General features: G+C 39.1%; 1 protein-coding gene across 1 annotated transcript in view; it reads right to left on the bottom strand.

The window, feature by feature from the left end:
• Positions 1-903: 903 nt before the first annotated feature.
• The window catches only part of rfx7a (regulatory factor X7a), a 31,130-nt gene continuing 14,071 nt past the window's right edge, over positions 904-17,962 (bottom strand). Inside the window, exons 2-9 of the mRNA XM_059531521.1 lie at positions 14,053-14,086; positions 8,427-8,512; positions 8,099-8,221; positions 7,799-7,915; positions 6,480-6,564; positions 6,043-6,250; positions 5,588-5,889; positions 904-4,736 (exon numbers count right to left, since the gene is read on the bottom strand). Coding sequence (XP_059387504.1) covers positions 1,305-4,736; positions 5,588-5,889; positions 6,043-6,250; positions 6,480-6,564; positions 7,799-7,915; positions 8,099-8,221; positions 8,427-8,512; positions 14,053-14,086 — 4,387 coding nt within the window. The 3' untranslated portion in view covers positions 904-1,304. The remainder of the gene's footprint in view (positions 4,737-5,587; positions 5,890-6,042; positions 6,251-6,479; positions 6,565-7,798; positions 7,916-8,098; positions 8,222-8,426; positions 8,513-14,052; positions 14,087-17,962) is intronic.

Below are 17,962 nucleotides of genomic sequence, written 5' to 3'. Positions count from 1 at the left end.
AAATTAATACAAAGTCAGAAAAGTGTCTACTCATCTATTTTTTGGCCACATAAATGCATAGTTAACAATAACATTTGGGATAGTTTGACAACTGTTTTAAAACTTTTTTTTTTTTTTTTTACAACTATACTTTGGCATTTTTGTTTCACCAGTTACGATTAACCAACCAATTTCTACTTCTAATTCTTCCATTTTAAATCCATATTCGAATAGCAAATGCAATATTAAGGTGCCAGCTAGTGCAATAACCAGTGCCATGATCATTCATTGACTGGGTTTAAATTAAACCCAGCTTTTTCTGTTGGATAAAATCTGATTGATATCTTCCAATTTAGAGGTTGGGGAAACCTGACATGCAGCTTATAGGGGTGAAAAAAACCTACATAGGTCAATATTTTTACCTTTCAATTTACGTAAGTTTTAGCATAAGTAAGTTAAAATTTCAAAAGTGCACTCATTTATTCATTTATGTAACAAGCGATTTTGGGCAAGTAGATGCATACTTCCCAATTGACATAGTGGTTGACAATAAGAATAAAGCTGCAAATGTAAATTGTTTACTGGTTCATGTTACGAATTCTAACATGGTGGCACATTTGTGTGAAATAATTTATTACTTTGTAAACAGCGGCTGCAGGTATAAGCTGTTCTATTTCAATATTAAGCATCGCCTGAAAGTTTAACATTGCAAATGGGATCTTCCCTTATTCTTTGTTTACTGAAAGACAATACAGATGTTCAACATGTTCAAAGCTGATTTTCTGCACATGGAAGCACCGATTTTGTTTACAGAGTGAAAAAGCTAATTAGATGAGGTACAGTACCTCTTTATAGCTGGTGTTACCTCAAAATACAAATATTTTTCTTCAAGATAAAGGGTTAAAAAGAAGTTATTTTCCAATCTTCCATACAATACCCTTTTACTGCAAAATGTTCAAAGGATTATATAAAAATAGTGTAACTGATGCACAATGCACATACCAGTGTAGAGGCATAAAGATGTCTCCGATGACTTCTTATGTAAAGCTCTGACGTGTTTTCTTGCAAAACTGGTGAGAAAGAGCAGGTGTGACAGTATTTCTAGGTTAGGCTGTTTCTCAAAAACCACTGAGACAAAGAACCAGCAATCTTGAAAGGGCAATCATTTCTGTTAAGGCTGGCACTTCAATATAGACCTGTGTTGTGACGTCCAGGGGCTCATAGCAGTAGGTGCTGCACGACGAGACGAATATATACATTGATGAGATTTCGAAAATACATACATGGAAACCTATCCAAATAGCAAAACAACACAAAAGCACAAATTAACCCAACATTTCCACTGTTGCCTGGTCTTTGTTCTCCAACCAGTCAAAGCCCGCAGAATTCACAGTCTCGCTGCATATCTGTTGAAAAAGTGGGTCGTTCTTCAGTTCTTCCAGTGTGGAGTCTTCATATTGTCCTTGCTGTTGACTGGGGTCAAAAAGAAGGTTGGTGTCCAATGTATTTAAGTCACTTATGCTACCGGTAAGCTCAGAGGTTAATCGCATATCGCTGGGAAACACTGAACTCCCAGCACGGAGCTCTGATCCTTGCCCCACACAGCCAGCATTCAAGCTTTCCTCATGTAAAAGATCTTTAACAGTTCTGTCTAAATCCAAGGGTTGCTGGTGCTGATGCTGCTGGAGGCTTTGCTGTAGAGGCAAAAGCATGGCCTGACTCTGTTGTTTCTTTCCAAGGAGCTGCCGTCTGCCTAAGTGCTGCTGCTGCTGCTGTTGTCGCGACTGGTGCTCCCCTGAGGCTGATTGTGCTTGGCTTTCATCTACAGAGAAGCTCATTGGCTCCTCTCTGGCATTTTTCATGAGGTAACCAGACTTCTGGGACTCAAAGGCTGATGAACAAGGCGAGATCAGAGCTTGGCGGCTGGCACTACCAGGAAAGCTGGGCACTGTGGTGGTCTCCAGAATCTGGGTGAGATTCATGCGGGCAGTGTAGTTGGATGGCATATTGTTGATTCCGAGGCCACGTACAGAGTCATCTCCATCGCCATCCATTTTGTTGATGAGGACATTGGTGATGTTTTTGGTATTCATCTGCTGGCCTGCTTGCATGGGTAGAACCTCAGACTGCATCATCACTGTGACTGGAACAGACTGACTCCTCTGTGCCATGCTGCTGATGCTTGCATCAGGGTCACTGTTAGAAAAGATGTTTAGCACTTCAGGTGTTACAGGTGAGTTGAAAGGTGAGACCACAGAGTGGGGAACACTGGGATTTTGGGTCCCGCTCAAGTTGCGCTGTCTGACTGCTGGGCTAACGCTGCGGCATCGAAATGTTCCAGACCCTGAGCTGGCCTTGTTGTCAAGGGGTGCTGGAACAGCAAAACCCTCTTTCCTGTTGAGGCTAGCCATGCTTGCCACTTGTTGTTGGACAGGCGAAATGGGTGTCAAGCGGCTGATATGAGTGTCATTATATCTGTTTTGCGACTGACAGGTCTGGCCTGGGATGGCGAAGGCATGAGGCTTTCGAAAATGGTCATCTACTAGGTCTTGGTAGCTGGGCAGAATGCTAATGCCATTGTTGGTGTTCCCACCACTGTTACTGTACCCACTGTTCATCCATTCCAGTTTAGTCTTATCTGGATGTGTGGCCATTGGTCTTTGCATGGGCTTGACAGGGCTTGAGGAGACGGTACTTCCATCGTGGTATCCAGTGATGCTGGAGTTAATAGGAGTAAAGGCAAAAGGGTTCCTGCATTCCACAGGGCTTGGTGGGATACTACTGCTGCAGTTGGAGTGGGGAGTGCCAATAGGTGTTTGCCGACTACTTCCAAGAGCGCTGTCGACCGGAGTGGTTGGGGCTAAGCGTGAACAGGGGCTTTCATGCATCATACCCTGACCACTTCCGATCATCTCAGAAGTGGGAGTAGGTGTAGGAGTGGGTGTTTGGATTGGGGTGCTGCTGCTATGAGCAGAGCTGTAATACAGGGTGTTGGTCTGGAGGGTGGACATCATGGTAGTCTGCATGGTTTGTTGCTGGCCTTGCAGTGAATTATCCACACAGTTGCTGAAACTTTGTATGCTACTGTTAATTTTCATCTGCTCTTCCATTTGTACAAGTTCCTCAACAATGCTATCCTGGGTCATGTCATCATCAAACGGAAAGTAGCTAAGGTTGGCCTGGGTTCTATAGTCACTCATCTGAGCCTGCTGGTTGGAAGAGGCTTGAGCAATTGCAGGAAGGGGCTCCATCAATGGGGTGGACATTTGCTTTGACTCAGACACCATTTGTGGGCCATAAACTTCCTGATGTTGTTGAGTAGCATCTTGCAGCTCACTATCCCAAAATACACTCTTCAGTTCATATGCTGCAGAAGAGTCAGACTGGTCTATAAGCAAATCCTGTGAGTTTTTGGTGACTTGTTGTAGCAAAGCCTGTCCTGGAGCACTAACAGTTCGGGTGACCACAGCTCTACCTTCGACACCTGTTGAAGATCCTTCCCATCTCCCTTGGGAGATGCTTCGAGGTCTGCAAACAGTCTGAAACATGGTATTCCCCACTGAAGTATCCTGACCTGCTGTAGAGGTGACAGAAACTCTGTAATCCATTACTGATGAAGCTCCTTCCCATCTTCCCTGGGAGATGCTTTGAGGCCTGTGAACGATCTGGAAGCCAGTATTCCTGACCGGACATGCAGTAGCTTTGCCTGTCGCGTTGAGAGGTGCACTTTCTGTCCTTATAGGAGTGCTTGATCTTGGAATTTGCTTTGCCATTATGTTCGACTTCAGTCCATCGGATCCACCTGCTGGTAGAACAGAAATATGGGCTTTTTTAACAGGTGTTGGGCTCAAATCAGTGCATAAGCCAGGTCTTTTGTGAGGGCTCCTGGTTGCCAACACTGCATCTTTGGGTGATGTCACAACCCCATTACCACTGTATGACTGAGTGCTACTTGTGTTCTGGTACAAAGTGCTTTCATTAGTGTTGGACGAATTATTGCTGCCAGCAGCCAGAGTTTTGACACTAAGGAGTGTCCTCTCACTGCATTTGGTCCCTGTTAGAGTGTCCAATCCCAGAGAGTCCTTGTCAAGAGGAGTGGGTACGCTAGCCGCTCTGGGTTTGAATATCCCTGACCGCTGTACACTACCAACGGTGTCCAGAGTGGTTGCCAGTCTACGTGTACCACCGTGCTCTTGACCACTTCCAATTATGGCTTCAGTATTTGTTTTAGTGTCGATGACAGGGGTCGTGGATGTTGAGCGGCCTAACCTTGCCAAAACAGATGGCATTACAGCTATAGACCCACTGCGAACACGCGTAACTGGCTGTGGATCATCACTGATGCTGGCAACTCCAGCAGATGCAGGTCTGACTTTGTTGCTAGCAGGGGTATCGGATAGTGTGCTGGTCCCACTGCCATTAGAGCCCAGAGATATAGTTGTCATCTTGACTACATTGACCGAACTGACGTGCGGAGTTGACATTACCGTCTTGATGGGGCTGTTGGTGATAAGCAATGTTGGTGAGCGCAGGGTTATGCCACTTGAGGCAGATGGCTTGGGCAGGATTTGGGCATAACGATGACGGGCTGACCGGTCGCTTATCGGACTAGCCGAGATATTATGAGGTGTCTTGGGGCACTGCTTCACAGGGTGCACTGACTGGGTAACCACTTGAAAGTTTACAGGAAGAACTTTGCTGTCTGCAGCTCCAATGGGAACAGGGCTAGGAGACAACACCTGCCTGCTCCTCTGAACCTGCAGGAAATACAAAAAAGGAGGAATGAGAAATATTAGTCAAAGAACAGGTACTACTATAAATTAGGGCTAGTTCCCCCCCAAAAAATTTATTCTGTCATTAATTACTATCATTCCAAACCCCTAACACCGTCATTCATCTTTGGAAAACAAATATAGATATTTTTGATGAAATCTGAGAGCTTTCTGACCCTCCAAGACTGCAACGCAACTGATACGTTCAAGCCCCAGAAAGTACAGCAAACTTTAAAATTGTCCATTTTACATCAGTGGTTCAACCATAATTTTATTTACAAGAATACTTTATTTTGTGCGCAAAGAAAACTAAAATAACAACTTTATTCAAGAATTTCTCTTCTTCCCTGTCTGTCTTTGACATGCATTCATGACAGTGCCACGCATGCATGTGATGCTGCTAACCCAGGAGCCGGCGTTCTAACATAGAACCCGGATGGCACTGTGCCTTATTTGCAAGTGTGGTACTCTTGTGAACGTACATCATAGATTGACAGGGAGATTAGGAAATTGTTGAATGAAGCCCTTATTTTTGTTTTCTTTGCATATTCTCGAAGTATTCTCGTAGTTTCTAAAATTAACGTTGAACCACTGATGTCACATGGACTATATTGACAATGTGCTTACTACGATTCTGGGTCTTGAACATGTCAGTTGTGTTGCTGTCTATGCAGGGTCAGAATTTCATCAAAATATTTAAATTTGTTTTTAAAGCTGAATGAAGGTCTTACGGGTTTGAAACAACACAAATTCATGGGTGTGTAATTCATGACAGAACTATCTCTTTAAAATGTAATTTGTCACTTTTTGTCTTTTGTGTGAAAGTCATAGTTTACCGTGATAGGGCTGGAAACAGCCGCAACCACAATCCCAATAGGTTGAGGCGAGAGCAGAGCAGGACTTCCACAGGGTATGCCTGTTCTTGCACCAGGAGTTATGCCCCCATCTGCCCTCCTGGCCTGAGCTTCACCAGGGAGTGGAGAATGCAGTTTCTGTTCTTGCTGCTTCTTCTGGATCTTCCTTTGTAGTTGCTGTTTGGCATCTACTGAGGGTGAGACCAGGGTTTTAACCTGTTGTTGGAATGAGTTTGCATCGGTTGTGGGAGCAAATGCAGATGATTGAATGGACAATTTTGCTCCTGTGGGAAAGAAAAGAGAAACGATTATAGAACCATGACGACATAAAAAAAAAACGCCATTTATTTTTAGCTTTGTCTTGTGGTTGTTAGCCACAAGGTGGAGACATTTGCAAGTTTAGGTACAACTGATGGGCTATTACAAGTTTACTGTACCTGATGGGGAACCGGTCATCACAGTAAGAGCAGCCACAGACTTAGTTCCAATATAGTGGCTGTTCAAAAGAAATCGAGCCAGATCCTCAACGCTGTCAAACTGCCGACTCAGCACTTTCTGTGCCCACTCGCACACCAACCCACATGCGGCCACGCGCACCTCATCTTCTGCACTGGACAGTTGACCAGTAGGTTCAAACACTTCACACTGATAATGAAAAGTGAAAGAACTGAATCAGAAGTTTTCAATAGAACAGAAAATATTCTAGACTTTGACACATGCCATTGTTTGAGTTATATCTAAAATAAGAGCGACAATTGCAGCTAAACAGAGGTAAGAAAAGAACATACAGAAAGAAAGAAAGAAAGAAAGAAAGAAAGAAAGAAAGAAAGAAAGATATGTAATAACTAAATGATAAAGAAGAGTAGTTACTCACCCCATCACCTGATTTGTGAAGATCTAGGTTGGGAAGAGATGGCATGTGAACAAAAGCCTTCTTTCTAAGCCCACTATAGCAATACATTCACAGAAGTCAAGGAAATACATCTCTCCATTAAACAAATAAAAGGTATGTGGATGTCCACATATCAAACAATGTATTGGATCTCTTTGGCATGAAGCAAATAACATAATAATGTTTGTTAATGGTATGGAATAAAAATATTATTTTTGTTTAATCAATGTCAATATGTAAAAGGCACAACTGAGGCCAAGCCAGTGCCATAAGCCATGCAGGGCAGAGGTGTTGGTAACAAGTAAAGACTATGACACACCAAACCAAAAATACAACATCAATAATTTACTGTTAACCCATCTACTCTTTTGGGTATGTAAAGAGACTGCATGCAGGTCTATAGTGGGTTTCCAGCTCATGTACTTCTACCATTCCTTTAACCTCATTTTTTTACCGAGCATCTCACAGAGCTCAGACGGGAAGCTGACAAACTGCCAGTTTTTGTTCTTAGATGCACACTGTGTATGGCATTACATCAAACATGACGTTCACAAACCAAAAAGGTATGACTACTGCAGAGCTGAATGGAAAAAAAGAATCATTAAAAAGAATCATCTTATTCACTTCTCTAGGATAAGAAAATACAAGAGGTCCTCTGCTGGAATAATGGTGTTGGTGAGGATTGGGTTTCCGTGGCAGTGGCGACCATCAATAACAAGCATGGTTTATTTCAGTGACGCACCACTCTGAAAGTAAAAATATAATTCTCACTCACAAATGCACTTTTAACCCTGCCTTACTTAAAACCAAAATAACCATGACCTCAGTTACACATCATCATTTCTGAGATTTGTCGCAACAGCTAAAGATATGATGTTGTTTTGTTGCTTTCTCTTATGATATTTTTTAACAAAACTATGAAATAAGATGATTAATTTATATATCATGGTCAAATCTAGAATAATGTAAAAAAATATATATTTTTATTTCAAATTATGTTACCTAAGTTAATAAGACTATAGCCTGTACTACCGTAGAGAAATGATCTCGACTGCAAGGCTGTACAGAAATGAATGTCTTTTCAAGATCAAGCATTTGGCAGCCAAAAGTGAAGGGGTTTGCTATACAGGAGGAGGAGGAAGTTTTATTTGATTCAATTTCTGATCTATATATAGCGCCTACATGAATTACAGCAACAGGTGTTTTAGTACACAGAGTTCAGGGACAGGAACGTGTATATGCTTTGCGGGGCTGGAAAGAAGGGGGGTGGGATTGTTACATAAAGTTCCACTGAAGGATATTTGGATTTGCCTCGCATGCCAAGTCGACGTGCCTTCATGTTGGGAAAGACGTTCTTCATGATCTTTCCAAAGTCTGCAGCACTGAGAGCGTGATACCCCAGGCTATCACAGTAACTCCTGTGAAGCACACACATTTAAAAAAATCAATTAGAATATGCACAGAGACCACAAGGACTCTCAAGTTCTGTGTAAAACAACTTGTTAAAGTAAATTATACATATATACATATTCCATCTCTTCCAGATGATTTGAGTTTTAGGTGAATGGGGAAAGCACGACGGCACAGGAATCCTAACTTACTTGTACTCGTCGTAGACTTCTTGTTTAGGCAGCGATGTTTCAGGATGTTCCTCAAGGTGGCTGCGAATCCAGCTAAATGCATGCAACTGCTGGGTACGACTTGATGACATGGAGCTCTGCTCACTGAGAGGAAAGCATTTAACAATACAATTTGAATGACTGTATAGTTGGTAGCCACAGATACTGTTTTGCAGCTGTGTTTCCCCTACCCTTAGCAAAATGCAATATGATAAAGAAGATAAAATCATTTCTGAAGGGTTGCAATGCCCTGAATTTGCATTAATTTTGCCTGAATGTAATTTAGTAGAACACGATAAAGATCACTCACTTTTTCTCATTGCCACTGCTGGGTCCAGAAGGCAACTTCAGATAGAGGTAGAGTTTTTCAATGTCTGTAAGATTCTCCACATCTTGCTGCAAAGCAACAGAAACACAGATGATGTGTGCTCAGTATTACGAAATTTATAATGTCATGCATGTTTCAAGAATATGAAATGTGACCCTCTCTGTGAAATCCAGGCGAAAGTCTAAAAATCGAATCAAATCAAAGTTTGATTTGAACCATTCATTTCATCTTTGACATTGCCTTGCTCAGTCAATATTAAAGATATAAAGGTTACAGTTTCAAAGAATGTTCTTTACCTTATGAAGGAAGATCTTATGTAGAAAACAGTATCACAAAAAACATGACTTTAGCTGGGTTTTCACAGAGAGGGTCACAAATGCAGCGGAAAACTGTCTTTAGAAGCACAAATAATTCTGATGCAAAATGAACAAATTCACAATTTTATGTATTTACTTTTTTTTAAAGTAAAAGTTTAACTGTTTACAAGTTTAATCAGACTATATAATAAAAAAAAAAAATCATACTACAATTTTTGGCAAGATTTCCATGTTTTGAAAGAGGTCCATTATTTTCAGTAAAAAGGTATAGCAAAAATATATTAAATGTTAAATATATATATATATATATATATATATATATATATATATATATATATATATATATATATTTTTTTTTTTTTTATTTTTTTTTTTTTTTATTAAGAATGTTTTCTATTTTATTTTAATTCAAATTGTAAAGTATTCCTGTGATGGCAAAGCTGCATTTACAGCAGTCATTACTCCAGTCTTAAGTGTCACATGACCCTTCAGAAATCATTCTAATATCCTGACTTGGTGCTCAAGAAACATTTCTTCTTATTATAAATGTTGAAAAGTTGCAGGAGCTTAATATTTTTGTGGAAACTGAGATACATTTTTAGGATTCTTTGATGAATAGAAAGCTCCCAAGAACAGCATTTATTTTAAATATAATGTCACACATTTAATGCCACTTTTGATCAATTAAATGCATTCCTTGTCAAATAAATATTCAATGTGTCAATGGCATGAAATTAAGTGACTTCATTACAAAATTATAGATGTTTGAAGGGCATCAGAGTCAGTGTTATATGACCTACCAAGTCAAAATGATTCACCAGCTACCCAACAATAAAAGCAATGAACAAATACGAATGAACTCCCTTTCACTTTCTACAATAAAGACCTTATTCTGATCTTCAGGTCTCTTTATTTCTCTTACAGGCAGCTCTTGTTAAGTGTGTGAGAGCCCTGAACAGCTCTTCAAAGAGAATGTGTGAGATGTTTGGGTGGGGCAGAGCTGATTTAAATTCTGCCCGAGTAGAGAGCAGCAGACACGAGTCTCTCCCTCCAGGCACTGCTTCCCATCTTCACTTACCCGCTCTTTCTCACTCGCAAACATACACTTAAACCCCCAAACATCCCCCTTTCCTAAAGCACTGAAAACATTAATTGGATAGAAATACTAAAGTGATTTTTGACAGGTTTTCTGCACCTGGCAACCACCAGGAAACTTCATGCAATATTAAAACTCAGAGGCATTTACTCAGCAAGCTGGGCTGAGACCTGAAGTGCTGTGAGCGGCAAATCAAAATAAACGGACTTCAATAGGATTGTGCGGCATAACCCTAAACAGGAAGTCATCCAAGGTAAAAATAATCCTGAAGAATACCTAATCCCTTAGCGATCAGAGCAGTCAGTTAAACCAGCGTAAACAAGCCTTTGTTTTCATGGTGTCTACACCAACAATTACTCCACAATTATCTCCTTGGGGTAAGGGCCATGTCAAAATAAACAATACCTACACACTTGGGGAAAGACTGTCAGGAAACGCACCTGTCACCTAAACATCTCTTCATCAGTGATGGCATCATCACTCGCTGATTCTCCCGCCCTCCCCTTTCCGTCGAATTCTAAGAATAGTTGTGTCTCTTTCTGTCTTTTCTATTCGTCTCTTCGTTGCTAAGGGAAAGATGGCCAGCAAATAGCTAAAGTTATCAACCACTGAGAGCCGTTAGCGTTAACATTGGAGAGGGGTAAGAAAGGTAAGTAAAAATGGCATGAGAATGCAGACGTCTCGGAGCCAAGTGAACAACCCTATTTAAGAGAGGACTTGGGGGACTTAAGGGTGGGCAAAAATAAGCATGTGGAAAACAAAAACATTAACACATATACGCTACAGTGGAAAAGATTTGGGTCAGTTAACATTAAAAAAAAAAAACTGTTGAAAACAGTAAAGTACGATAAATACTTGATATTTCTGGGAAAACTGTTGTATAGCCTATTTCTCTTTTGTTAAGGATTCTTTGATGAAAGAAAATGTATAAGATGAGATTATAAATGCTTTTTCCGACACCTCTGATCCATTTAATGCTGATAAAAGTATTAATTACCTTTTATAAAATTATTTAACTGACCCCAAATTTTTGAAAAGTAGTGAACAAACCAAACTTGACATTTGAACAATACATATTTATGATGCCTGTAGAGACTAAAATAAGGTCTCCTGGACATCTGAATTATACACAAATTAATTTTGGAACAGATTTATTGAAAACATGAAGACACTGGCAATCAGGTCATGACAAAGCTTGGAAGAACCTGTAGCTCATCATCACTCAGTTCATTCATACAGGTGTAATGTCCCCTGGGTAGTGTGCAGACCCCTTACTCAGCACTACAGAGCCTACTAGACATGCTTGAATAACTCATGTATTATTCAGATGGGCTGAACCCAGTTCTTACTGACAAGCCTACACACTTTACACAAGCAAATTCTTCCAGGTCTGGATGCTGGAATAATTCAATACTGGCACAAAGTGATGATTCAGTAACAGTCAGGCCCTCAACCCCTGAATGAACAGTGAGTGGATATAATGAACTGAATTATTGTATTGTATCTTCAGCATTTAACATTAACTTCTTAAAGGCACAGTTCACCCAAAAATGATTCAGCATCATATACTCACCCTCAGGTTGTTCCTATATAACTTTTTCTAATGTGGAACAGATGTCTCAAAATTATTTCCTTTGTGTTCCATGAAAGAAATAAAGTCATACCAATTTGGAATAAACAATCTGAAACTTTTATTCTTGGGTAAACTATCCCGTTTATATATAAAGCAGTAAAATAAATCAGACCTGTAACCTTGTTTGTTACAAACAAAGCTTTAACACACATAAAAATATCTAATTATGCCCTGCTAGAGTTAAATGTTAATTTAATTAAACCAGGGATTGTTTGCTCTGAATTTCTTGGTTGACCAAAATTGCCAGAAAAACTGAAATATTATGACAGAATGTTGAACATTTTGATATATTACAGAGTTTTTTTTTTATTAGTTTTTTTTTTTCGTGACATGGTGAGCAAGATGTAAATGTGAGGTAATAAGTGTTAAAAAGCAAGGCTTTGTGGGATACTTCTATGGAATGAAAGTTTCATGCGAGGAGGCTGATGCAAGACTCAGTGAGAGCTGGCAACATCCTGCAGAGGTCAACAGAGGCAGGCTAGAGGAGGAGGGACGGGAGAGGACAGACGAGGTGAGCAGCGGACACAGGGCACACCGCCTAATATCTAGAGAGGATTTCGTGTTTCTCATTACCTTGAGGGGCCAGTAACAAACCACTTTCCCCTTCTCTTCCCCTCACACATCACCCCACATAACTCAAAACCTTATTGACCACAGTCCTACATTACCTGATGGGAACCTCCTCAACTATGCACAACTTAAACATCCGCACTGACAAAAGCCAACGCTTTATGCAGCCCTCACTCAAATATATGATAACTAAAGTACGCTTCACACTAGTTATTTGACATCGCAGACAATTACCGTATTTTTCGGACTATAAGTCGCACCTGAGTATAAATCGCATCAGTCCAAAAATACGTCATGACGAGGAAAAAAACATATAAGTCGCACCGGACTACAAGTCGCATTTATTTAGAACCAAAAACCAAGAGAAAGCATTATCGTCTACAGCCGCGGTAATGTTTTCTGTTAGTTCATTTCTCTTGGTTCATGTCAAATTAATTTTGATAAATAAGTCGCACCTGACTATGAGTCGCAGGACCAGCCAAACTATGAAAAAGGGCGACTTATAGTCCAGAAAATACGGTATATTACAATAAATTGCTAAAAATAATTTTCTTATGCTCACCAAGGCTGGATTTATTTGCTTAAAATCCAGGAAAACATTTTGAAGTATTATTACAACTTAAAATAGCGGTTTTCTATTTTAAAATATTCTCTAAAATGAATTATTGTGATGGTATAGATGAATTTTCGGCAGCCATTACTCCTTAGTGCTTAAGAAACATTTCTTATTATTATTGTCAATGTTGAAAACATTCACAAATGTGGAAACTTAAGTGCTGAAATTCTACCACACTTGATCTCCTCACTATAAACAATGCAGGGTATGTCGCATGCAGCGAACAATGACATTTACTTTTCGAAGCCCACTGTTACAAAAGTCCCGAAGGTGTGAGGATGTATGCCAGCTTGGACGTGGCCAGAAAGACTAATAAGATGGGCGCACAAGAACACTGTTTCTGTTCTGGACTCGGCCTTGTGATCTTTATGTGTGTCTCTGTCTCACAGTTTTCTTTATACTTTGGGTTAGCTTCCCCATAATAGGCGGTGGCTCTGTTATTCTAATATCATCATATTTGTCACTGTTTTGACCACAACAGAAAAACTGCGCTTAAAGACAGAACTCTACTCTACCAACGTCAGTGCTGAACCAGCCAAACCCTTTCTGAATGAAAACACAACTATAGAAAAGTCAAAGCAAAGTCAGCCAATACAGATGAATGACTTCTTTCTGGGCATTCCACAAGATGGCATACATATGACCACACACCGTTTTAGGATCATCTCGAATTTCATTTCTAGCATAAAAAAAAATCTAGCATTATAAGAAAAGGAACAAAGGTCACTGATCTTTTTTCCCATTTGGAATTCTTTGTCTCCATAAATGAGGGGAAATATTTTGTATTTGATAAACATTTTAGTATTTTGATATTTGATAGCAGACGCAGTATTTTTCAGTATAATGCCATCATTTGACAGATTTGACTTACAAACACTTCTCCTCCTATCACTCAACAATCAGCCCTGTTGTAGCTTACAACAATAACCCTAACCTCTAACCCTATTATCTAACAATTAACTCCAACCCTAACCTAACCCTAACCGCCTTCTCCTTGGCTTTATGTTTAACACACCTTGTGTAATTTATAATTCGACAGTCTACCTTTTAAACAAACAAAATCAAGCTTTGTTTACTTGTTACTGTCCGATGTTATTTAATTCAATTATATGATTATTCAATTCACCATGTCTTGAATCAAATATATTTAAATTAACCAGTTAATACAATTAACTATGGTTTAAAGCACATTTTTGTATGTCTATTGTAATGTTTTGTAAGATTTGTAACCATAATATTATATTATTAGATAAATATCAGGTTATTTGTTGATCAATTAAAGGTCAGGTTATTTTTGTTGATTAGTTGCATGATTATTTTTGTTGGTGTTGTATTTTTAGTGAATCAACATGTTTCATCATATTTCAAATACTCACCAAAATGCAATCCACCTTTGATTGTACGGTTTTGCTGCAAAAAAAAAGAAAAAGACAAGAGAAAGAATCATTATGACACAAGAGTAATTTGAGAAACATTCATAAAGCTGGCTTTATTAATAAATCAGTGGCATTCAAAACATCTTTCCATCCTCTAACCATCAGCCCTGTCTGGCTCACACCAATATATCCTCAGGAACACATGTGCTCATGCACAAAAAAAAAGTCTCGCATTAATGTTCCATCACATGCGGGTCTATAAATATTCCTGCCAATCAGAATGTGTTGACCATCAGGATGTTTAAGGGACCAGAATGAACCAGTATGGAATCTATATACAGGTACAGAACAGTAAAGAGGGTCATGTAAAGACACTTTCACACACTTTTTAGGCCTAACTGGCACAAGGACAACAGAGAGCATGGCACTTTGAACAGCAAATCAGTGTAATAACTGACTGGTTGTTCACTTGACTAACTGCAGTTAAACATACAGACATAGCACAAAGTAATGAGTGTAAAAAATTATACTTTAATAAATGAAAAAAAAAAACACATCCACACATATACGTGTATATATATGCCTTGCAAAAGTATTCATTTATTTCACATTTTGTTATGTTGCTGCCTTATGTTAAACTGCTTTAAATTATTTTTTTTCCCATACCAATCTACACTCCATACACCATATTGACAAAGCAAAAACAAAACTGTCACAACTTATTAATAAAAAAAAAAAGAAAAAAAATGAAATACGTACATTGCATAACTCACTACTTAGTTGAAGCCCCTTGAAAGCCTCAAGTCTTTTTGACTATGATGTGACAAGCTTCATCCATCAGCATTTGGCAATTTTCTGCCATTCTTCTCCTCTCAAGCTCTGTCAGGTATTTAGGATTCTCCAGAAATATTTTGATTGGGTTCAATCCCAGGCTGTGGATGGGCCACTCAAGGACATTCTATAAGCCACTCTTGCTGTGTGCTTAGGTTCATTGTCCTGTTGGAAGATGAACCTTCTGCCCAGTCTGAGGTTCTGGATGCTTTGGACTGGGTTTTTATTAAGGCGATCTCAATATTTTGGTGCAATGAGTGTTCCTTCTATTCTTCCGAGTGCCTCAGTCCCTGCCGCTGAAAAACTGCACCATAGCACAATTTACTTTTGGGATGCTACTCTGCAGGTGATGAGCAGAGCTGGTTTCCTTCAAACATGATGCTTGGAATTGAGCTTCATCAGACCAGAGAATCTTGTTTCTCAGAGTCTAAGGGTCATTTAGGTGCTTTTTTGCAAAGTCCAAGTGTGTTTTCGCGCGTCTTCACTACGGAGAGGATTGAGTTTGGCCACACCACCATAAAGCACAGATTGGTGGAGTGCTGCAGTGCAGTGATGTTTGTTCTTCTGTAGGTTTCTCCCATCTGCATATATGATCATGGAGCTCAACTAGAGTGACTATCAGCTAGGGATGCACCGAAATGAAAATTCTTGGCCGAAACCGAAAACCGAAAAAGAGAAAACCAAGGCCGAAAACCGAAACCGAAACACCGAAAGAAATTATGCCAATTATTAGTACCATTGCATTTATTGCTATGACCGTGTACTAACTTTACTAAAATGAAGACATTGCAATTGCATAAATTAATATTAAAGTTTCAAAGATAATTACAATTACATAAATTATAAAAAACATAAAAATATATAATTACAAATTATGCAAATATTTATTAAGCACATTGCAACAATGCACAGTATAAAATAAAATTCAAACTAAAAATGTATCCCACTCATGTGAATATTAAATAATAATGTACAGGCCTACTGGCCTGCAGAAAGGTTTTAAAATGTTAAAACTGTTCTCTCATAAAAACAAAGTGCATTTAGGTGAAGTGCATTTGAAATTGTTCTCTGTAGGACTAGAAAGTGCATTACTTCTCCAGTAGGCAAGAGGGTTATCACTTCTGGGGATGGGGACTTCAGACAGATAACCATCTAGCTGTTGAGCAGTTGAGCTTGTCATCTACCTGACATTTGAGAAATATTTGAGAGAGTGTATTTAAATAGGGCCAGGGCATAAATAAACATTTTTATCAAATTAAAGCAGAAATCTAGCAGAAATATGGCTACAATCTGATATTATGTATGTATATGTGTGTGTGTGTGTGTATATAAAATGTCACATATATAGTAGCCGAAGAACAAAATAGCCAACGTATTATTATTATTTGAGGCACTTTCTTGCAGAATTTCACTGAACATATCAGTCACCGAGGGTGCATGCCCCTCATCTGGTGCAGAGACGGGTCTTTTTTTCTGCGCTCTGATCTCAGTCTCCTGCGCTTGTCGCTTCTCCGTCTCCGCGCGGGTTCTCCACATCCAGCGTGGCCTGGATCATTTCTCGTGCGCCCTGCCTTATTTCTGCATCGAAGTAATGGTCTTTATAACGTGGATCAAGCACATTCGCGATGAAGTGCGGAGGATCCGAAAAGATCTCGGTGAGACGTGTGCTAACAGACTCTATAAGACTGTACTTTTCTTTGTTTTCACTTCGTGGTCCGTCTCAATCTCTTTGTTAGGAGATGCTTTAGTGCTGCGAATAAAGGAATAAGAATAGAGAGAATGTTCTCTATTAAGACCCACTGGTGTGAAGTGAATGTCGCGCTATAGGTGCACGTGCAGGTCGCTGTTTCTGTTTGTGTCATCACAACATTTCGGCCGTGTTGTTTCGGTTATAAAAGTCTTTTCGGAAAATTTTCGGTGGCCGAATATTCGGTGCATCCCTACTATCAGCTTCTTAGTCACTAGTCTAGACAAGGCCCTTCACCATCAGTTGCTCAGTTTGGCCAGGAAGCCAGCTCTGCGAAGAGTCCTGGTTGTTTCTAACGTCTTCCATTATGGATAATGAAGGTTATATGATTCTGTGAACCTTCAATGAGGCAGAACTCTTCCCCATATGTTTGGCTTTAGACAAACCTGTTTCTGATCTCTACAAGCAGTTATTTTGACCTCAGGGCTTGGCTTTTGCCCTGAAATGCATGTTCAGCTTTTAGACCTTTTATTAAGACATGTGTGCCTTTCCAAATCATACCCATTCAAATGAATTTGCTTCAACATCTAGAAGCAATATGAATGCTCCCGAGCTAAATTTTAGCTTTACCAGATAGGTTTTTTATATATATATATATATATATATATATATATATATATATATATATATATATATATATATATATATATATATATATATATATATAAATTTGCAAAGATGTTAAAACACTTTTTTTTTTTTGCTTAACCATTATAAGGTGTATGGAGTGTAGAATGATGGAGGGGAAAAGTAATTTAACATAAGGCAGCAACATAACAAAACGTGAAAAAAATTAAGGGGTATGAATACTTAAGCACTGTTTGTATGTATAAAAAAATAGTATGATAGCATAATAAAAATCTAAATCAAAGATTACCTGAAGGCTACATGTCACTGATCAACAATTATACACCCTCATAATACATAACTTTCTCTGAAAATACATAAAACAAGTAAAGGAAACATCTGCTTTAAACTGAAGGACCAGCAATGTTCTTTAGCAGCATGTCAGTCAGTTGCAGTAAACTTAAAATGTCTGTACTGAAGGACTTATGAAAGATTTATTTGACAAAGATGTGCAGTTTGGTATTAATTAGCTGCTGAAACAGAAACCCAGCAGTTCTGGCCTCTTGTTGGTATAAGGTTTGAAAATTGTATTTTGTCAAAACCAAATAATCTGCAAATGGGGCTTAAACAGCTAGATACAACTAAACATTTAACCAGCAACATTTGTTACATGAATTAAGGTAATGACAAATCTATGGACAGGCAACCCTTTACAAATTTTGCTCTTCAATCACACGTCACAGGATAAATCACAGTTTGGCAAGA

This window comes from Carassius carassius, chromosome 3 (assembly GCF_963082965.1).
Source record: "Carassius carassius chromosome 3, fCarCar2.1, whole genome shotgun sequence".
NCBI lineage: Eukaryota > Metazoa > Chordata > Actinopteri > Cypriniformes > Cyprinidae > Carassius > Carassius carassius.
The sequence above is the reverse complement of the archived record's forward strand: the minus strand, read 5'-3'. Positions and strand labels throughout refer to the sequence as shown.